This window comes from Planococcus citri, chromosome 5, assembly GCF_950023065.1.
Source record: "Planococcus citri chromosome 5, ihPlaCitr1.1, whole genome shotgun sequence".
Lineage (NCBI taxonomy): Eukaryota > Metazoa > Arthropoda > Insecta > Hemiptera > Pseudococcidae > Planococcus > Planococcus citri.
This window is the reverse complement of record NC_088681.1, coordinates 61,016,742-61,039,977: the sequence shown is the minus strand read 5'-3', so window position 1 is coordinate 61,039,977 and position 23,236 is coordinate 61,016,742. Positions and strand designations below refer to the sequence as shown.

At 34.3% G+C, this 23,236-nt stretch overlaps 1 protein-coding gene across 1 annotated transcript; it reads right to left on the bottom strand.

Annotated features, from left to right (window-relative positions):
- Positions 1–12,384: 12,384 nt before the first annotated feature.
- LOC135846714 (pupal cuticle protein Edg-91-like) lies at positions 12,385–17,546 on the bottom strand. The gene is made up of 2 exons (XM_065365956.1): positions 17,389–17,546; positions 12,385–13,270 (listed from the first exon to the last, which is right to left on the bottom strand). The coding sequence occupies exons 1-2, from the start codon at positions 17,410–17,412 to the stop codon at positions 12,812–12,814; spliced, it is 483 nt and encodes a 160-aa protein (XP_065222028.1). The 5' UTR covers positions 17,413–17,546; the 3' UTR covers positions 12,385–12,811.
- Between the last annotated feature and the right edge of the window lie 5,690 nt (positions 17,547–23,236).

The window sequence follows — 23,236 nt, the reverse complement described above, 5'->3', positions numbered from 1 at the left end:
ACTAAGAATGTTATGTGTTTTTTTTTGGTACTGTTAGGGGGGATCTGGACCAATCAAAACCAATCTTCAATCTTAGAACCGTAATTGAATATTCAAACCTCGACGAATAGGACACAGATTTCTTCAATTCGATTTTTTAAAAATTTCCAACTCAATTCAAAACGACACAACAAAATTCAAATTGATTTTCTTCGTAAAACACAGCCAATACAACGTAATATTTCCGACACCATTTAAAGATAAATATCTTTACAGCTTTTAAATAAAACTCATTTAACACAACAAACTTTCAAATCGATTCATTAAAATTTACCACAGGTGCAACATAATAAAATTTATCTGTTTCTACTATTTTAAAAAAAATCACTTCGAAAATACCATAACTCTAATAATACTTGGAAAACGAGATATGGAAGGGTTTGAAAAAACCAGAGGTGTGAATTTCTAACGTTGGTCTTTTCTTTCTCGACTATTTTGCTCGGTAATAATAATTAAAATAATTCGCCAAAGAATTCCCTTCCATATTTTTGATGTACCGTTATATCACGCGATTTTTCATATGGGTTTCTGCAAAATCAGCCTTTTACACATTCGACACAACGTTACCTCAGCAATAAATATTCGCATCGAAGTCATTAACGGTAGGTATTCATGTAAAATCTATTCGTAACAGTACCTATGCTATGTAGTTTCAAATTATTCTTACATTTTTTTTTTTTTTTTTGGCATTCAACTTCTTTGTAGAATGACGTTATTGCTTCGGAAATTTACGACAGCCCTTGGTATCTGTTGGGACCGAAAGATCGACGACTTGTTCATACATATTTGACCATCATTCAACGACCTATTTCCATCTCTATTTATGGATTTTGTCCGGTGAACTTGCGCTCATTTCCAAACACGTTGGATACAATTTACTCGCAAGCTCAAATTCTTCGTACTCTTCAACTTAAAAGGCAGTAGCATTTATAACAGGCTTATTTTGAAAACATGAAAATGCATATGTCACATTTTTACTTAATTTTGTGCTGTACACCAATATTTTAAGCTGAGCACATATTTCAATTACCTACCTACTTAACATTGTTACGTAAGTTTTATTATAAAATACTTAATAACACTAGACTAGGCAACTACGTATTTTGAACTTTTTTTTTGTGTTTGAGTTGAAAATGGGCTTAATTGATAGTTTAGACCCCGAAACAAAGAGTGAGTTTTTAAAATTTGAGTTGTTTTTTTGGTCAGGAGAGGCTGCCAAATTTTCGAAAATGGCCGTTTTTGTCCTACTTCAAGAGTTCATAGCGACATCAGTATTGCTTCGAGAAAAAAACCAAGGCCATTTTCGGGTTCTACGCACTTTTTCAAGTAAACTACTTTCCCAGATTTTTGATTTTCGAAGTTTCAAACGCATAAGACTAACTTTTCTAAATATGAAAAATTCAATTATTCAATTGGAACTTCGGATGAACACAGTTCCGCGCCACGGTTAATTTGCAGTAGGTTGCCTAGTGTAATCTAGGTAGGTATCACATCACATCACCTATCCAGAATGTATCTTAAATTAAAATGCACAGATTTTTCAATTGTTCATAAGCAGCACATTGTCAAAAAAATTCATTTCAAGTAGATAGTTAATTTATTTTTATTTTTTAATATTTGACGGATCTTTATGAAGATGAAAAAACTTATCAAACTTTTATGCACAATCCAATTGTTAAGTACATAATTAGTTGATAAGTAAATGATAATGAATAATTCACGTCTAAAATATAAAATTCCTATGTGCACATTTTTGTTGGTAATTTAATTTACCGATTTTTCATCCGTTTGATTTTTTTTTTCGCCCGATGAACGACTCCGACCGTTTATCAAAATTACAAGGTCAAAAAAGACTAAAATGAACAGCCACTTATTTTTTTCAAATTTTAAATTAGCCATTTTCTCGATTTTTTGGAAGCTAAATGGGTCATATTCCACGTCAATTGGACCAAGAAGTGGTAGGGGGAGGGGGGTTCGGCGCTTTTTTGAAATTTTTCCTGTGGAGAGACCTTTTGAAGAGATGACCAATGGAGCAAATCGCAGCCCTCTAGCCCATTTTTAAAGACAGCCAGGGGGTGTCAAAGTTTTCAGTGAACCTGAAACATCACCCATTTCAGCAGCGGATTACTCGATAACCGCGATGCCTACCAAAATGGAACATTTTCCCATAGTTAGGGGTTGTAAAGACAGTATTTACTTGCACCTGAGGTGCTACTTGCTTACATGGTCCAACTTTACCCTACGAATGCGTTGGACCTATACCTAGTGCTATACACAGATAGGCACTGGCAATTTACCGCCTCGTATACCTACTCTTCGGATATAAAAGTATAAAATATTCATGCACACTGAATAGAATAAATAAATACTCGGACGACTATGATTTAATACTTGCTTTATTGTTAATTAAGCACTTGTATTCACATAGTCTAATTATTTAAGGTTACGTACTTAATAGAATTACGATTGTAACAGGAATCGAATACTCTGTATTCGTATTTGCATGTAGAAACACCACCCAGGGAAGAAGGGCATTTATGCCGGATAGGGCAGGTCCGTCATAGATGACTCTTTGAGAGAATTTAAAGATGACTGCAGTTCATCTCGAGTAACCATGATCACAGCATCCGATCCGATTGAACATTACGTAAGAGAATATAGCATATTCTGGTAATTGATAGGTGGAAAGTACACAACCTATACATAGAATGTACTAGACAGGGCTCCGCACTTCGACCTATCTCTCGAATAGAAACCAAGCTTACGCTTGGTGAGTCCGTGGTTGACTGCCAAACTGATCGGATAACGTGAAACACTTCACTAACGCGAACTAAACCGCCAGATAGCGTGGTTATGTAAGAGAACTGGTACTACACCGAATGAGGAATAAAAAGAGAACAATTTTCTCTCGCCTAAGCGATAGAAAATGGCGCAATTCCTCCCTTTACAGGGTTTTGAAAGGCTTTGTGGTAATATCATAAAAATCAGTGTTGCCACTTTTTTTCGTACAAAAAATTAGCTCAAAAAGTTTCGAAACGTAGTTTTCATATTGTTCCGACTTTCAAAAATTCTGGAAAAAATATATTATGGACAACTTTTTTTGCTGAACAACATATTAAAAAGTTGGGATGGTAACATGTTGCAAAGTTGAATTTTAAAAATTTAAAATTTGCGAAGAAATGTCATTTTTTTATGTAAGACATGAAAAAAAAGTTTTGATAGGTGAAGTTGACCCATTTGACCCCTATTTTTACGTATCTGTTGAAAAAGTTGAAAAACCCTTTTACTCAATGAAATGAACTCCTCACAAAAAAATCACAATTCGAAAAAATTGAATTTTGAATTCCATGACATCAAAAAAAGTTTAAATTTGTTCACTTGTCTTATTTTGAACTCTTTCTGGCGTATTTCATGAAAAAGTTGATAAAAATTACACTCACAACAAAAAAAAAATAAAAATTCGTTCACATTTTAAATCTTTTCGAAGTGTGATTTTTTTTGTGAGGAGTTCATTTCATCGAGTAAAAGGGGTTTTCAACTTTTTCAACAGATACGTAAAAATAGGGGTCAAATGGGTCAACTTCACCTATCAAAATTTTTTTTTCAAGTTTTAAATCAAAAAATCGCATTTTTTGCAAACTTTAAATTTTTTAAAATCAACTTTGCAACATGTTACCATCCCAATTTTTTATGTTGTTCAGCATGAAAAGTTGTCCATAATATATTTTTTTCAGAATTTTTGGGAGTTGGAACGATATGAAAACTACGTTTCAAAACTTTTTGAGCTAATTTTTTATACGGAAAAAAGTGGCAACACTGATTTTTATGATATCACCAAAAATCCTTTCAAAACCATAGCTATTGGAAAATGTTCCATTTTGGTAGGTATTGCGGTTATCGAGTAATCCACTGCTGAAATGGATGATGTTTCAGGTTCACTGAAAACTTTGACACCCCCTGGCTGCCTTTAAAAATGGGCTAGAGGGCTGCAATTTGCATCATTGGTCATCCCTTCGGAAGGCCATTCCACAGGAAAAATTTAAAAAAAATCGCCCAACCCCCCCCCCCTCCACCACTTCTTGGTCCAATTGACGTGGAATGACCCAAATATTACGTACGCAGAAAATTAACTTTAAAAAAAGTCATAAAAAAGATCATGTCTCCCACAAAAAATTTAAAATTTTCAAACGAATTTTGAAAATTTAAAAATTGTACAAAGTAACCTGATTTATTATTTACCTCAGACTCTCTATTGATTAGATTCCTTCAAAAAATTGGACCTGGAGCAAAACTTTTTTCTTATTCCCCTCTTCCGATAATCTTGAGCAGGTTAATAATCTTCATCAATATAGTACATGGAAGAAATTTGGGAAAAAAATCGAAGTGAAATTATACCTTAGCCCTCCCCAAAGTTGGCCTTTCATTGGCTCTGAAACATCCACCAAGATAAAGTTTGAGATTACGATCATTATTGCTTCATTCAGGGGGGGGGGCGCGTTAAAATCGCTATCAGAGTACACAAGCTCGTTCTCAACCATCCTCGAAAACTTTCTAAACATACAGTATAGATACATCTGTATAGCAATACATGTACGAATACCATCTAAAGTACACAATGGTCATAAACAAGGGCACGAATACCTATACGGTCGCGCAATAACACCGCTATCGTCGCATATCGCCACCGCATATCAGTAAACAAGACAATATTATTCAAAATTACCAACTTTTTTTACTACATACGAGTGTATGTACTCGTAGGTAAACGTACAGTATACGTAAACGTATTTTCCTAACGTGAATCAATGCACATAAATAGTATCATTTCCTTTCCTTTTCACCTATACTTATCCTTCAAGTTCGCACTCAAAGTGTATAGAATTAGCGACTTACGCGACAATAGCAATTAGAAAATGGCGATAAAGACGACACACGCACGATAGCTCGAGATGGAAGAAAAAATAAAAACGAAAGGGGTACGACGAACTGGATAAACAGAAATACTTGGCCGAAGTCGTGAACCGGTTTATTATCGCGTACCATAAAGTTATACTGCTGCGGTATTATGTATTAATTTTCATGGTCGATATGTGTTTTACAAGTACATACGTTACGTACATTATAGGTAGACTAGACAGACAGATACTTACGATATAGTACCTAATACATAGTATTACAGGTATAGGTACTTAGATATGTATATTTGCATCAATTAGAACCTGTTCGACGGGTGGTCTCGAAAATATTATTCGATTAATTAGATAATTGGTACCTAAATATTATTTTTTTAAACCATCCACATCAACATAGAAATTAATTTGATTAGGTACTTGGTGAAAAAATATTGTACAAAATAATGGAGAGACTTCATCCTCAGCCTGAATCTTCCCAAAACTGTCTAAAGATCCAATAAAAATAATAAAATTTTCGAAAACTATCATAAAATTCATTGAAAGTTGAAGAAATTGTCTACAAAAACTTGTTTCAAAATTCAAAAAAATTAAAAAGTTACCTACTATATAGAATTTGAAAATTGAATAAATGAAGAAAATTCCCGAAAAATTGAACGAAAATCCAAAAGAATCTGTTCAGGATTTTTTAAAAATCATTTTAAAATTTTCGAAATTGAAACTCATAAATTATTACAAAAATTTCAACGTGTAAAAAATAAAATTACGACTCAAAACTGAGAGATTGAAGAACAAAACAAATCACGACTCAATCTTAATAAACTATCACTTTCCAACATTTATCAGCGTTGCTATAACCCCCTCCCTCCTCACCTCCTCGTTGACCATTTCACTTTCATTCCATTAGTATGGCAGTTACACAAATGGTGAAATTTCTTCACGTCTTAAATATTTAGGTGCATTGGCACGATCGATAATCAATCAACATGTCATCGTGCACCTCGGTAACATTGATAAGTTCAAGGTTACGGTACATATTACGAAAGAGTGCATCTGGATGGATGCAAGACGATAAAAAAAAATCATATTTATACCTACTGTACTTCCAGCTGTATCACATCGTGTCCCAGTCGGGCGCCGATTTTTTTTCCATAATACTTTACGTCATTATGAAGCTTCAATGTTTGTTATAAAGGTCAAGAGCACATATACACTATATGAGATCTTTTCGACCTCTTCGACACGCTCGATTAAGTCAACAACCTCGCGTCTCTAATGTCTAGCGAAACAACGAAAATGAATTTCGTATCGTACAATGTAGGCACTTTAAAATTTTATTTATTAATTTATTTAGGCATAAATACACACACATGATGCAATCTATGCAAAAAAAAAAAACTAATGTGTTGGGGATTTCCAAAAATACGACAAGTACAAGGTGCTGTGATGACTCGCCATTGTTTATTACCTACAACGAGTACATCGTCATGTTGTAAAAAAAAAAAACATGTTCTACTCGACTCGACTCGTATAGTAGCACATCCTAGTTTGTATCTTGATTTCATTACCCGATATACACGTGTTTTGCATTTCTTTCACGATCGTCACGTAGAACAGCCAAAATTTTGGATTTTCCAACTTGAAGCGGATTTCAAATTAGGTAATTACATCTCCTCCTTTTCAGAAGTACAGATTATCTTGAAAAAGTCAGATTTTACCAACATTGAATCGGAATATTTCGTAAATATTGAATGTTGGTAAAATAGGTAGGTAAAAAAATACTAATAAAAATCAAAACATTAAGATATTGAGCATAATTTTACGAGAGCTTTTCAAATGATGATAAAAAATGTCGAGAAATAGGCGACAAATATCAATGAAAGACCTCAATTAAATTTTTAAAAATTCAAATTGACTGCAAAAAATCATAAAATAGCCAAAAATTGTTTAAATTTTGAAAAATGGGCTGAGTTAATGATCCAGCCCATTATGACTTGTGGTGCATTGAATGAATTCATGTCACGACAGATCATCCTTGATGAATCTTAAAGATGAGTTTTTTCACTTTTTTGGCACCTAATTTAAGATTCAGTTTTCCTGGAACTGCGCAACCAATTCCAATAAATATTTCAGGAATGTTATACTTTTTTCAACAATTTTTTTTTATAGGTTATGTTGGGAGTATGTAGATTAGTATCATTGAGTCACCAATTCCCTCCCCTCACCCCTGAAGCGGTTGGGGTGGTTTTTTTTCAGCAATCGACATTTTTTCTCACAATTCTTAACTTTGGAGTCCAATGACTCAGAACTGGTGCAACTTGCAGAAAATCTGATCACAGCATTCCAAAGATGAATGAGATCAGTTTTGAAAATATTTTCCAAAATTTTAAAAGATGTCAATGTTGAGTTTTTTTGAAGAGCTCTATTTTCAAAAGCTTTCCAAATTTCGGATCTAAGAATTTGAAAATTTGAATAAAAAACCCTGGAAGCACACATTTTTATGATAAATTTACAGCTATTATTGTACTTTTCGTGATAGGATTCGCGAAACTACCGGTGTGGAGGGAGCAGAGTACGAAGCTTCAAAAATCTGGTCAAAATGTGGGAAAATATCAATAATATTGTGTGATATGAGGAGGTGGATAGCAAAACGCAATAACTCCAAAATTACGAAAATTGAGTTTGATATCTATCCTTATGTAAAATTCAACGGGGAATCCATTCCCGGTGTCAGATTTTGTCCATCAGTTGAATATCATAGCGCAATCGAGGAAAACAAGTCTGATTTTAGAGCTAAATGCATTGAAAAATGAGATTTTGTTTGCAAAACGCAATAACTCCACTACTTTTTATACATTTCAGTTGCGCAGATGTGGTAACACTGTTTTTTTTCATCGGGTGGGTACTGAAAATCGTCGGGTAGGAGTTACTTAAAAAAATCGTGCTTTCGTTGCCACTCTCTGAATGCCATATCACACACAGGAATTGTTTGAATTTCACATTCCATTTTTTTAATTGTTTTTTATCGAAAATTCTCGATTAAACATCAATTTTTTCAAATAAAAAATACGTTTTTTTGCAGAAAAACACCAAAAAAAAAAATTTTGCGTTCAAAACGCAATAACTTTTTTTTCTTTTCCTCACTGTGCTTACCCAGGTGACCGAAATTTTGAAATTGAGTGGAAATTTTATTTGTGGCACCTTCCCCTTTCATTTGACACCAATTTCGGAACTCGACCCCCCACCCTTCCCCTCCTGACAATTTTTCCTAATTTCCCAAAAAAAACAAAAATGGAGTTATTGCGTTTTGCTATCCACCTCCTCATATATCGTTTTACATATTTTCGAGAGTTCTGAATACGAATATAAATTCATGTATTATTTCGATTTGACCCCTTCAACAGAGGTTAGCAACTTTTCTGAAATCTGAAAAAACAATTGTCACATTTGGTTTTTATGTTTTTGGGAGAGCTAAATGCACCTAATTTTTTGATGCAGTCTCTCAGTTCCGATCGCCTCATTGGTCCATGAAAATTTTTTAAAAATTGAAAAAATCGTGTCTGACATGATTTATTATATGTTTCTTTTTTGTTTTTTTTTTAAATTATGAAAAGAACACGAGGACGTTTCGGTGTCAAGGAAGGGAACTGATGAATTTGCACAGAAGAAAAATCAAGAATAAACTGAGAGATCCAATTCCGCAATTTTTGTGATCGATGTGAAAAACTTTTCTCAATTTTTCGTGTTTGTTACGGATTTAAGTAATTTTTTTCCACCTTAACTCAACCAACGTTTTTGAGTCATGTCCTTCGATTTCGCTCAAATTTTTGTTTACAATGTCAATCTACCCAGTAAGTAAGAAACCCGCAATCAGTTCAGTCCCAGTCCCCTCAGGGGGCGGGTGGGGGGAGAGCTTTCACTATTTTCACATTATTTCGAGGTAGGTATACTCAACTTCAGCAGCGCATTCCTCCAAAACTATGATACTTTGATCAAAACTGAGTTCACAGTTCTAAAGGGCGTTGCATTTAAAACTTTTTAAGCATTTTGAAATTTTCAAAAGTTGAAAGTTAAAATTTCAAAATAGCGTTGTAAATGGGAGCTGGGTCATTCCATTTCTACTCAACCAAAAAAAGGCGATTTTGAAAGTCATGTCTTTCGATTTCGCTCAAATTTTTTTTACAATATCTACCCACCCAGTAAGTAAGAAAGCCGCAATAAGTTTGGTCCCAGCCCCCTCAGGGTGCGGGTGGGGGGCTTCCATTATTTTCACATTGTCTCGAGTTACTCAACTTCAGCAGCCCATTCCTCCAAAACTATGATACTTTGATCAAAACTGATTTCACAGTTCGAAAGAGCATTGAATTTAAAACTTTTTAAGCATTTTGAAATTTCCAAAAGTTGAAAGTTGAGCTTTCAAATTGGAAGTTCAAATTTCAAAATAGCGCTGTAAATGGGAGCTACCATTTAAAATTTTGAAAAAATTTCCATAGATGTACCTTTTGATGTTTTTTGAAATATTCAAGTTTCGAGATGGGATCTCTCAATTGAAGGGAAGCATCCCCACCCCCAATTTTGGGCGAAACTCTCGAAAGAGAATCTGGGGCATGTGATATATCGAATTCTATGTTTTTGGTGACGCTGAACATGAATATGACGTCAGATTTTTGACAGGACGCTGTCCACGGCCCCCAGCACCTCCCCAAAGGGGGTAAAAGTTCAAAAAAGTGTTTCGTTTGTGTGACACATGGAATAGTATATTTTTGGTGACGCAGAACACGAATATGACGTCAGATTTTTGATTGGATCCGTCCACGCCCCCCCCAGAACCTCCCCAAAGAGGGGAACCTAGCAAAAATGGTTACATTCGTAGGACACATGAAATAGTAATTTTTCGATATCGCTGAACACGAATATGGCCATAGTTTTTCAAATCTACCTCACCCATGGCCCCCAGAACCTCCCCCAATGGGTTGTCTAAAAAAAATGTTGGGGGCCGTGGATGGGATTCGATCAAAAATCTGACATATTCGTATTCAGCGTCACCAAAAACATACTATTCCATGTGTCACACGAACGAAACACTTTTTTGAACTTTTACTCCCTTTGGGGAGGTGCTGGGGGCCGTGGATGGGGTCCTATCGAAAATCTGACGTCATATTCATGTTCAGCGTCACCAAAAACATAGAATTCGATATATCACATGCCCCAGATTTTCTTTCGAAAGTTTCGCCCAAAATTGGTGGTGGGGGTGCTCCCCCTCCATCAAGTGATCCCATCTCGAAAATTAAATATTTCAAAAAAGCATCAAAAGGTACATCTGTGGACATTTTTTCGAAATTTTAAATGGTAGCTCCCATTTACAGCGCTATTTTGAAATTTGAACTTCCAATTTGAAAGTTCAACTTTCAACTTTTGAAAATTTCAAAATGCTTAAAAAGTTCAAAATGCAATGCCCTTTAGAACTGTGAACTCAGTTTTGATCAAAGTATCATAATTTTGGAGGAATGCGCTGCTGAAGTTGAGTACCTACCTCGACCAAATAATGTGAAAATGATGGAACCCCCCCCCCACCCCCCGAGGGAGCTGGGACCAAACTGATTACGGGTTTCTCACTTACTGGGTGGGTAGACATTGTAAACAAAATTGAGCCAAATTTAAAGACATGACTTCCAAAATCGTCTATTTTGGTTGAGTTGACACACAAATTATTTTTTTAGCTGAATCTCATTGGACGATGAACCCGAGCACAAATTTTTTCATAGCTAGAATTTCAAACCGATCACACAATTTTTGTTTTCATAAATTGTTCTCGTAACCATTCAAATTTGGAGGTTGCATGATGGAGGAGCTTGCAGGGTTCGTATCCAAAAAATGAATAGATATGTGAATAAATTCATCTCACGTCATTTACAATTTGTTGATGTTGTTTTTACCATGTTTAAGGATCGTGGGGAAGGGAGGGCAAGGGATCCAATTTTGAAATGATTTCGACCCCTGAAATGCAATCCGGATCTCAAAAAGGCTGGGATGTAAAGAATTAAATTTTTGGTATTTTTAGCTAGGTACTCCATCTAATTTAGATGTTATGTATTTTGATGCAAGTGTCAAAGATGCAAAATAAAAAAAAAGAAGCAAAAAAACTCATGTGAGGTATGCAAATATGCAAATTTTTAGTTCCTGAATTCATTTTTGAAAGTATTCAGACACTGAAAAAATTATAGCTAAAGCTAAAATACAGAAGGGGGGGCTTACCAAGAAAGATATAGGGACTAATTTTTTTTTAAAAATCAAGTAATGACAAGGAAGACTTTGAAATTTCAACTTCATCAATTTTTTTTTGAAAATTTTTATAATGACATTTTCAGTCTTGTGCACTTATCGACTGTGAAAAGTTGAGCTTCAACTGTAAAAATTAAACTTTGAGCTTCTTAATTTTTATTTAATCAATTTTCAATTTCCTACTAATTTTTTCAAGGCTCTGAATTTGATGAGAATCTTGAAAATTTGATGGCATCTATCTCATAAAATTTCAAATGTGTCGAAATTACGAGGTTCGTCCTTTGAAAGGATCAAGACTGATATAATTAACAAGACATTATTTTTTAGATACCTACCCAGTAATTTATATGTTTTTCGAAATTCCACCTCTTTAAATAATTTTGCAATGTAAAATTTTTCACACAACCGAGTCAGAAAATAGAATTTTTGAAACACACTGTAGCTCTAACGTGTGGATCTATAATGTTAGTCACATTAATTAGACACTTCTAGTACTCGGATATGTTTGTTATTTTAGCTTTGTTTTCTGTTTTTTCCCCCTCACTCTCTCTCTCACACTTTAAATTACAAATCGCATTTCCTTCTCGGAATTGCGAGCTTTACACCGAGTCGCGAGCGAAAACGAAGAAAAAAATTAATTTAAACGAACACCGCAATACGACGAACGATAATAAACTCCATTAAAAGTTGACACCAGGAATACGTTAGTTGGAAAGTTTGTTGTTACGACCAAAACAGCAAAATGGAGGAAAATTTTTCCAAAACTTTTCCATCCTCGTGATTGTGTAGGTATAATAAGTACTTACCTATACTTTTGTCGTATTTTCGTTGAAATGAATTCAAACTTATAGGAAAACGTAGGTATATTTGAGTGTGGTGGAGGTGTCGAATGCATTAAGTTGCAGTAGAGTAAATATACTTTGCTGTAAAAGTCGTGAAATCAATCGGTGTATTATTCGAATTGTAGGTTTAGTCGTAGTTAAAAGTTTCTTTGCCAATGCAGCGTATTCGAGTAAAATTTCATATTTATGCAATTTTCTCGTTGAACTACGTCATCATAGCTGCTGTCATATGCAGCTAAATCCACACTGCAGAGACTTCAGTTGCTAGTTCACTGCATAAAAACGTATCATTTGAAATAAAAAGACGAGAATTTTCGAGGTTTGAAAAAAAATGAGATAATCTTTATTTTGTTTTTGTTTTTTTGTTATTTTTTTTTTACATTTGAACTTATAAATCCGGTCGTACTATAATTACAAATAGGGTAAAAAAAAAACAGATCAATTATGGGCAAATTTGGACTACAACGTAAAAGGAACAAAATCAGAAAAAAAAAATTCAACTGAACAGAGAACCAAACTGTAAAAAAAAATCAAATAATCAAAAAAATTGAGACTGAATTTAAATCTGAATAAGAGGACTGATGTATAAACAAGTAAAAAAATTAAACCAACAAACAAACAAAAAGAAAAACATAAATCTTACGAAAAAGAGAGACAAAAAAGACATATCAAAGGAGCAAAAAAAAAAAAAAGAAAAGAGTGAGAATCCTTAATAAATAAAAATATCACGCAGGCGTCTTAGTAGTAGTATCCTCGTCTGTTCCATCCATAACCTCCGTATCCACCATAACCGTGTCTCGGGTAGTAACCACCATAGTATCCGGATCCACCGTAGTATCCACTGCCGTAGTATCCACCGTAGCTTGGGTAGCTACCGTAGTATCCGCGGTGGTGACCGTATCCGTAGCTGGGATAACTGCTATAGCCGTAGCCGCCATATCCACCATATGGGTAACCGCCATATCCGCCACCGTAGTAAGCTCTGCGGTATGGTCGGTAGTGTGTAGCGCTGCTGTCCAAGTCGCCGCTGTCGCCTTCAGCTTCGGCCAAAGCTGCACCTTCGGGTTGGGCTTCGTCAGCTGCAGTTAAGAGATCATTTTTACGTTCTGGGCTCGAGTTGAGCGGGGCTGCTTCTAGGCTTTTCGGGGCACTTTCGACAGCCGCCGAGAGAGCGCAGCCGATGAAGGCGAATGCAACCTGCGAGGACAGAAAATGAAAATTAATCGTTAGTGAGACTCGTTTAAGATGAGCATTTTGTCGTACCTAGGTATTCATCATTAATGGTATATTTCATTGATTTTATATTATTCATGATCAGGAAATTGGTAGAAGAAAGAATGAGAGGTGAAAAATTTACTGGTAGAGTAAGGGGGAGGGGGTAATTTGAAGCGAAAATTATTGTGAAAGAAAATTTGAAAATGGTGGTTCATAATGAGGGAATCTTCCAAAACTGGTGAGCTACCATTTAAATGCCAAAAACATGGTTTCGAACTCCTATAATTTTCTCACTTTCTCGAAAATTAATTCTAACCCATTTTTTTGAATTGATATCAGACCCACAAAACGGTTTGAGATTGGGGGGGGGGGGCATTTGAAAAATCAACAATATGTATTTAGCTGCTTCAGGATGTTCTTGAAACATTTTCTTCGGGTTTTAGGGAGTCAAAATGGGCCAAGAATAATTCCTTCCTCCCCTCCCAAAAAAAAAGAAAAAATGAATTTGTGGGAAAATCATCAAGCTTATCAGACTATTTTTTACTTGAATAAAGAACGAACGTGGCAATTGAAATAAGTCTACCCCCCCCCCCCTTGTCAAAATCAACTCGTAGAAAAATAATCAAATAAATTTTATCAATGTTTTATTTTGAAAAACGTGACAGTTGAATTCCCTTCCTCCTCTCCTCTTAAAAATCAATTCAAGAGCCAAAATGGACCAAGAATAATCCCCCCCCCCCCAAAAAAAGAGAAAAAATGAATTTGAGGAATTTTTTTTTTTCACTTGAATAAAGAACGTGGCAATTGAAATAAATCTCCCCCCCCCCCCTTCATAGAAATCAACTCGTAGAAAAATAATCAAATAAATTTTATCGATGTTTTATTTTGAAAAACGTGACAGTCGAATTCCCTTCCTCCCCCTCTTAAAAATCAATTCAAAAGTCAAAATGGGCCAAGAATAATTCCTCTCCCCCCCCCCAAAAAAAAGAGAAAAAACGAATTTGTGGGAAAATCATCCAGCAAATTAGACTATTTTTTTCTCATTTGAATAAAGAACGTGGCAATTGAAATAAATCTACCCCCCCCCGCCCCCCAACAAAATCAACTCGTAAAAAAATAATCAAACAAATTTTTTCAATGTTTTATATTGAAAAATGTGACAGTTGAATTCCCTTCCTCCCCCCTCTTAAAAACCAATTCAAGAGCCAAAATGGGCCAAAAATAATTCCTCCCCCTCCCCCCTAAAAAAAGAGAAAAAACGAATTTGTGGGAAAATCATCAAGCAAATTAGACTATTTTTTTTCATTTTAATAAAGAACGTGGCAATTGAAATGAATCTACTCCCTCCCCCCCCCAATCGAAATTAACTTGTAGAAAAATAATCGAACAAATTTTATCAATGTTTTATTTTTAAAAATGTGACAGTTGAATTCCCTTCCTCCCTCCTTTTAAAAATCAATATGAGAGTCATGATGAAGGGTGAAGGGTGAAGAGTGAAGAGTAAGGAGAGTCTAAACTTCTGAGGATCGCTTCCTCTTCATATTTTTTGACAATTGAAAACGTTTTTTTTTTTTTTTTTTTTTTTTTACTCTATAAGCTTGGTGTTTTTCACGTTTTTCTGTTTTTTGATCGAATTTATCAACTTTTTTTACTTTTTACTTGTTCATTTGTTTTGTTTTTTTTTGTCACAGAAAAACGTCCAAAGGCATTGTTATTTGTGTTGAATATTTTTATGTAATAGTGGAATATAAAGACATTTTTCAAAATTTTATCCAAATTTTGCATTGAGTAGAGCGATTTTTGAAGGAGAAAGGGGAAGGGGACAGATGTTGGGCTCATGGGATTCAAGTAGGGTAGGTACCTATCTATTTATTCTATTTTTTTTAGTGGTAATTTTTTTCTGTTTTCTTTATTTCAGTTTTTTTTAATGTTGAAGTAAATTTTATGTTAGTTTGAAATGTTGGAGTATTTTTGGATTCCTCCCCCTCCCCTCCCCTCTCATTTTATTTGGAATCTTGTCATATTGAAGAATTATTCTTTGTTTATTTTTTTTTTGTTTTTTTTTCAACTCCATATCAAAGAGAAAGATTTTTGAAAAAATGGAGGGAGGGAAGGCGACGAAAAGGAGGTGGCGGGAGGAGGAGAGGGAAGGGGAGAGAGATTTGTCTGAAATGTTGGCCTTACAGGATGAAAATTTGTATTCTTTAATTTTTTCATAATTTTTTGTTTTTATTCCAGTTTTTTCGTTTTGAGGAATTTTTTTTGCAATTTTTTGAAAAATAAAAGTATTTTCTCCAACTTTTTTGATTTTAGTTTCATTTTTTCGAAATTTTATGTCTTGAAGGGTTGGTTTTCGGAAATGAGTGCGTTTGAAATAGGTATTGCAGAAAAAATAATGGAAAAACGTTTAAATTGTATGTTTTTTTTTCAAATTGAGACCCCCCCCTCCTTTCTTCTTTGGTTCTAGAAGATAAAATTCAGGAAAAGGAGTCGAATAAAAAGCGAGAAGAATAATCAAGAGGTGGAAAATTATGTGACTGAATTGTGTTTACAGTATTTTTTACAATATTGTAGAAGGGGGAGGAGGGGGGTTATAATAATAAACATTTGTTATCTAGTTTTTCTTTAAAGCATTTTTTTTGATTTTTTTTTGGTTTTTGTTCTGTTTTTATCGGTTTTGTTTTATGTGAATGAGACATTTTTGTTTTTAGAAGGCCCAAAAAATATTCCAAATTTGTATTTTTAAAAGATATTTTGAGCACAAATGATCGAAGCATTGAACTGTCGAAAAAAATCTCTAAAATTTGTAAGGTAATTTTGGTTTGAATTTTTTCTTTGTGAGGAAACTGAAAAGGTACGTATGAAGAACAGGAAGAGAGAGAATGAAGAAACAAAGGAAAAATATTCGTGAAAAATGAATCCAAGCAAAAGAAGCTTGAGAAAAATTGGCGAAAAATCAAAAAAATAAAAATAATAATACATACTATAATTCGTGCAATATTTTCTAGATAAATGATCTAAAATCTTTCGATTTGATCGAATAAGAAATTTAAGGGAAGTTATGAGTCGATTTTAAACTTGCAAAGAATTTTTAATTTCTTTTTTTTTTCGTTTTGATTTCACATTCATTTTAAAGTTTTTGATGTTATTATAAAAAATTCGAAAATTTCTCAATGTTGGGCTCTTGATAATGTTAAACTCGTGTAGTCGAGGCTTTCATCGGCCAGCAAAGGATAGAGGGGGAGGGGGTAGAGGATTGAATATGGAAAATCATAAGTACCTATTTTTAAAAAATAGACTGTATAAAAAGTTGAAAAATGAATAAAAAGCCAGCAAAAACCTATCAAAATTATATATATTACTCGTATATATTTTTTTTCATAAAAACTTTTTGACAATCTAAACATTTTTTTTTGAAAAAAATATTCAATGAAGTTCACTCATTCAGTTTTGAGAATTTTATTACAATTTTCTAGTTTGTTGATGTAAGTTCTGGAGAATCGAAACTTGAAAGTGTAAAAAAAGATACTGAAATACCATAGGTATCTGCCCTAAAAAATATAGAGAGGGAGGAGAGTGCTTTAAAATAGTATGAGAATGAGATCAGATTTTGGATTGATGATCTATCACAACTTTTTCTCAACCAAAATATCAAAAAGAACATTTCGATGGATTTCTAAAAAATTCGAATGATTCGAATATAAAATCAAGAAAAATGGTAAATTTACGAACCATCAAATAAAAAAATATGAGAAATTGAATGAAAACAAAAATTGTCACGAAAATTTTGAACATAATAAGTAAAATAGATCTAGAAATTACAAAAAAATTGGTCAAAATTTATCAAAAAAAAATAATAAAACCAAAAAACCCCAATTCAGCAATTTTAAAAAATTTCTAAAAATTCGAATAAATTAAAAAAAAAAATAATTCATGAAAAAAATCAAACAAACGATTCCATAAATTGGAAAAATAATTCAAAAATTATAAAAAATCATCGTAAACGTAAAATAAAACTCAAATAACCAAAAAAAATCGAAAAAATTCAATTAAAAAACAACATTTAAAAAACCAATGAAATGGAAAAAAATCACACTTACGAATAAAACAAATTGAGATTGCATTTTGTCACGATGAGAGCGAAAGAACACACGATAAATCGCGAAAATCAACACGAAAGATGATAAAAGGCACGGGCAAGTCGGCTAAGACGGCTATTTACTCGACACAAACGTGAATATTAATCCGAATAATCTCGGCTCTAGTTTTTATAATCGAAGCGACAAGGTTATCGTCGGCCAAACCGCCACTACAAGTCGGCCTATTAACGTAGGTATCTACTACAACCTATGGAAGATACTCGTATGTACCTCAGCCAGCAGCGTGTACCTCTTCCTACGTCGCGATGATGGCGATATATCGAAATATTACAAGAAAAAAAAAAGAGGAAAAGGAAAAAAAATCAGCGTAGTACCGCAAGTGTTCATATTGTACCTGATAGAGACAGAGAGAAAGAGCTAAAGAAGGAAGGAAAGAAAGAACGATGTAGAAAAAAAAACACGTTTGTGACGTATCTAGATGTATAACTATAAGGTATATAAAATATGTACATAAGGGGTTTCTCAAAATAAATATAGTGGTGGTGAGGTGAATATTGACCTCCAAAATACCTATACAGCGAAGAAGTGCATTAGCGAAACCAGTTCAAGAAGGAATACCTACTGTACTATGATTGCGTCACAATATGCAAGTGTGTGTGTGCCTGATGGCATTATTATACCTGTGAGTAATTTACCTATTACTAGATACTACGCGAAGTAGAAAAAAATTACCGAGATCGTCACTTCACTTGTCAATATTACGTATATTTCTGTCGCAAAAGGAAGGGGAGGTTTCCCTCTTCGAGTTGTTTATTTTTTGTACTCGTACCTATACGAATATAGTGTGTTTTTCTTATTCATCGTATTTCCATTCATAACAAGGTGAACTCCACCTTTTTTCAGTTAGGAAGTATTTACCTAAATTACCTGTTCGATTAACAATTACTTACTCGCGATTATTTTTCTCTATTTTTCGCCGATATTCCTTTAAGATGGTCAGTTTTGTTTTGATTTTGTCCAACTTGACGTATTTTGTGCGAACAATTAGCTACTACAAAAGTGTACCTACGATGAAGGTTAAACGTAAAAAATTGAATAGATTTAGGAAGGCTATGGCTGATGTGAGATAGATCAGCAGCGTCGTCTATACACAATACATGACAACGAAGAAAAAAAATTGGTAATGAGGCAGAAAAGGCGGATTGATAAATTTGACGTCGTCGTTGCTGGATGTTGGTCATCGTATGTATATGTAATGTACATATTGAAACCATTAATTGGTTTATGGTGTACTGGGTTTATTATAGGGGATTGAGTTGGTATATATTTAGACTTTAAAGAGACGTATGTGCGTCTTGTCAGTGGTGTTCGGGTAAACATAAACGCCAGGTCCAGATGGGTGCTAATATAGTGTGGTGAGGTGCGGTGACTAAGCAAATGATGTGGTTATTTTGTATATACGTACTGTACACTGTAGGTCTATAGTACGTACATTCGTTTGAACAATACATCTTTATGTGTACCACGAAGCCTCCCCCCTCACCCCACAGTAGATATAATGTGTTTCTATATGTACTTACGAGTACCTAGACCTACACCTAGTTTTACCTGTATAGGTACCTATCATATTGTATTTATGCCTATTGTTACCTATTACCCGTCTCAAATCAAATCGCTTAACCTATTTTAAAAGGAAATATTGCGTGAATGATGTCTATACAGATACACAATATTGCCAATTGGTAATCTTTTCGAGCTAATATTAACTTTGGAAAATTACCTACTATAGGTACCTGTAGTGATGGTCAACTTGATTGATGCTGGATGTCATCGCACGTTGATGTATCCTTCGAACGAACACGAGGACTAATTGGATATTATGATGTTCATTGTTTGTGGCATGTGCACTTAAAAGAAAAACTACTCAAGTTGTACGGTGGCAATGATGAAGGTCTTGGTCTGGACGTTTTCCTTTCGTTGGGTTTTTTATTCGTTGTTAGCAAAAGGTGTTTTTTGATAGCATCCTTATTCACAAAAAGATCAACAAAAGCCTGACATATGACAATAGAAATAATTGTAATCCCCCCCGATCCTCTGAGACGACTTTTTTCTCGAAAGGGATCCCCTAAGGAACATTTTAAAGTAAACTTGCCAAAAGAAAGTGGGCCTCACTAAGAAAAAGGCGGTCATTTCGATTGACAGGTCAGACCAAATTGTAGATTTTGTTTTTCAACTTACAAGGGAACCTCTTGAGGTACTGTCACGCTCTGATTTGAACGGAATCGCGATTTTTGGAAAAAGCATAGTCTAAAACCCCCAAAACCAAATTTCCAGCTGCCCAAGTTCATTTTTCGATTTTTGGGAAATTTTTGAAAATTCAAAATTTACTGTTTTTGGTGATTTATGCTTTTTTTTAAATGTACGTACTTGATCAATAAAAATGTCAAAATAGGTCCCAAAACTAATATCAATTACCCAAATCCAAATTTCATCATTTCCAGCCATTCTGGAGCCTCCAGCGCGATTTTCAATTTCTCCAGAATTTTGAATTTGCTCCAGAAGGCGTGAATATGAAGTTGGGCAGCTAAAAATCGAGTTGTATATTACACTCGACATGTTTAACGAGTTTATCCACATGTGAGCCGATTTTGGGAGTGACACCTCAAAAGTGATTTTTTGACCAGCTTTTTTCAAAATTAAAAAATCCAAGAAATCAAAAGATAACCGTTTGTGTGGAAATTTTTGAAATTCACACGAATCGCTGTATTTTGTCCAAAACTAACTCCCAAAACCAAAATTTCATCATTTCCAGTCATACTGGAGCCTCCAGCACGATTTTTCAATTTCTCCAGAATTTTGAATTTACTCCAGAAGGCGTGAATATGCAGTTGGGCAGCTGAAAATCGAGTTGTGTGTTATAATCGACCTGTTTAACGAGTTTATCCACATTTGAGCCGATTTTGGGAGTGACACCTCAAAAGTGGTTTTTTGACCACCTTTTTTCAAAATAAAAAAATCAAAAAAATCAAAAGATGACCGTTTGTGAGGAAATTTTTAAAATTTGCGTGCATCGCTATATTTCTTCAAAAACTAACCCCCGGAGCGCAAATTCTACCATTTCCAGCAGTTTTGGAGCAAGAGTGACACCTCAAAAAACCACTCTTGAGGTGTCACTCTCAAAATCGGCTTAAATGTAGATAAACTCGTTAAACAGGTCGAGTGTAATATACAACTCGATTTTTAGCTGCCCAACTGCATAGTCACGCCTTCTGGAGCAAATTCAAAATTCTTGAGAAATTGAAAAATCGCGCTGGAGGCTCCAGAATGGCTGGAAATTTTGTGAAATTTGGATTTAGGGGGTTAGTTTTGGACAAAATAAAGCAATTCGCGTGAATTTCAAAAATTTCCACACAATCGGGAAACTTGATTTTTTTGATTTTTTAATTTTGAAAAAAGCTGGTCAAAAAGTTACTTTTGAGGTGTCACTCTCGAAATCGGCTCAAATGTAGATAAACTCGTTGAACAGGTCGAGTATAATACATAACTCGATATTTAGATGCCCAACTTCATATTCACGCCTTCTGGAGCAAATTCAAAATTCTGGAGAAATTGAAAAATCGCGCTGGAGACTCCAGAATGGCTGGAGACGGTGAAATTTGGATTTGGGTAATTAATATTAGTTTTGGGACTTATTTTGACCATTTTTATTGATCAAGTACGTACATTTAAAAAAAAGCATAAATCACCAAAAACAGTCAATTTTGAATTTTCAAAAATTCTCCAAAAATTGAAAAATGAACTTGGGCAGCTGAAAATTTGGTTTTGGGGGTTTTAGACTATGCTCTTTTCAAAAATCGCGGTACCGTTCAAATTGAAGTGTGAGACTTCAAGAGGTTCCCTTGTTAGTACTCTCACGAAAGTTTTTGAACTGGACAAATCTAGAGCGAAAGAACATGCAAGAATTCATCACCAGCCAAACTTCGAAGTGCTAAAGTACATTTTTCGATTTTTGGTGAATTTTTGAAAATGAAATTTAGGCCAAAAATGAGAAAGAAAATTAAAATTTTACCTAATTGACCTGGGAAGCTGAAATTTGGGATACCTATACTCTATTTTTGACCCACCAAATCGATTGGAAACGATTTCAAAATGTTTTGAGCAGTTTTGGAGCCTCCAGCAGATTTTTTGAACTTAAAATTTCCTCAAAATCTCATCAAAAGACGTTAGAAAGATTAAATTCAAGCTGCATGCACTCCAACATAAGCAAGCCAGCAAGTCGACTGCTGGTAGGTTTAAGTCATTTTGGAGACTCCAGTAGATTTTTGAAACTTGAAATTTCCACAATATTTCATAAAATTACCTTGGGAAGCCGAAATTAATTCTGTGAACTAATTTCAATACGTCATGAAGTCGACTGGAGGTAGATTTCAAGTCGTTTTGGAGCCTCCAGAGACTTTTTGGAAATTACTGGAATCTCCAGTAAAATTTCTAAACTTGAAGTCTCAACAAAATGTTAATTAAATGGAGTCGGAAAACTGAAATTCACTCTGCACGGTACCTGCTTAAGTTAATTCGGACAGATTTTGAGACATTTTTTGAAAAACAGGAGTTTCTAAAAGGCTGCTGGAGGCTTGAAAACGGATTGAAACAGCCTGCAATCCACCTCGGAATAATGTTAAGAATCGGATGTAAATTGAATTTCATCTTTCCACCTCAAACAGAGGCGGAACGGTTTTTGAAAATTTTCAAAAAAGTATGAAATCGATGGACATTTTTAATTTTTTCAACACTTTTTTTAGTTGAGAATTTTTTATTTTTGAATTTTTTCAGAAGGGAATTAACCGCACGAGTGTGCACTGTAAAGTAACCATTTCTACTCCAACTTTTTTTTTTAAGGGGCAGTCCAACACAAAATTTATAACTGCCCAATCGTAAAACCATAATTTGTAGATCCCTAGATCCCACATTAGTGCAATGGTCTTAAAATTTTGATTTTCGGCAAATTCTGCAAATAAAAAATAAAAAAACGTGCCTAAAACAGTCAAATTAAAATTTCGAGGATTACATCACGCATCAAAAAGTAACATAGGTTCTATGAGATATTTTTGGGCGCCAAATGTGTCGAAAAATTGTGCAAAAATGATCGGAAAATGCAATTGGGATACTACAATTTTGGGATTCGTCTTTTGTAGTTGAAAGTCAAGTTCCAGAAGATTCCAAAAAATGCAACAACCTAAACACATTTTTCGATCATACGTATTTGGACAATTATTTCAAAGTTATACTTTAGGGTCAGAAAATACTTTTTCGGATAAGCACACTCTTAAAAGTGGTTCTCAAACTCCAGGAAACTTGATTTGTGACCAGAAAAGACAATTCTCAAGAATTTAGCAGCCCAATGGCATTTTCGGCAATTTTTGAACAATTTTTTTGCAAATATGTTGGACTCAAAAAATAATTTTTTCAGATACGCAGACTCAAAATTGTTCCCAAACTTCGGGACATTCGGCATGGAATTAGAAAAAATGGTTTGAAAAGTTGTGTAACGGTCCAATCGCCTTTTTTGACCATTTTAGGACAATTTTTCAAAAAGTTTGGATCTAAAAACAGCATTTTGGGTACACAGACTCGAAATAGTGCTCAAACTCCAGAAAATTCAACTTGTGACCAGAAAAAACGATCAGAAAAGTTGTAGCTGCCCATTCGCATTTTTCGACCATTTTTGGATGATTTTTTGCAAATTATTTTTGGGACAAAGAATACCTTTAGGATGCGTAGAGAAGATTCAAAATCATGCCCAAACTCCAATAAATCTAATTTGTGACCAGAAAAGACGATTTAGCCTATA

Bases quoted from the DNA above. Each gene is read 5' to 3' on its own strand.
- LOC135846714 (XM_065365956.1), bottom strand. From the start codon at position 17,412: ATGCAATCTCAATTTGTTTTATTC. The intron at 13,271-17,388 runs GTAAGTGTGATT...CTGTCCTCGCAG, and splicing joins AATCTCAATTTGTTTTATTC to GTTGCATTCGCCTTCATCGG.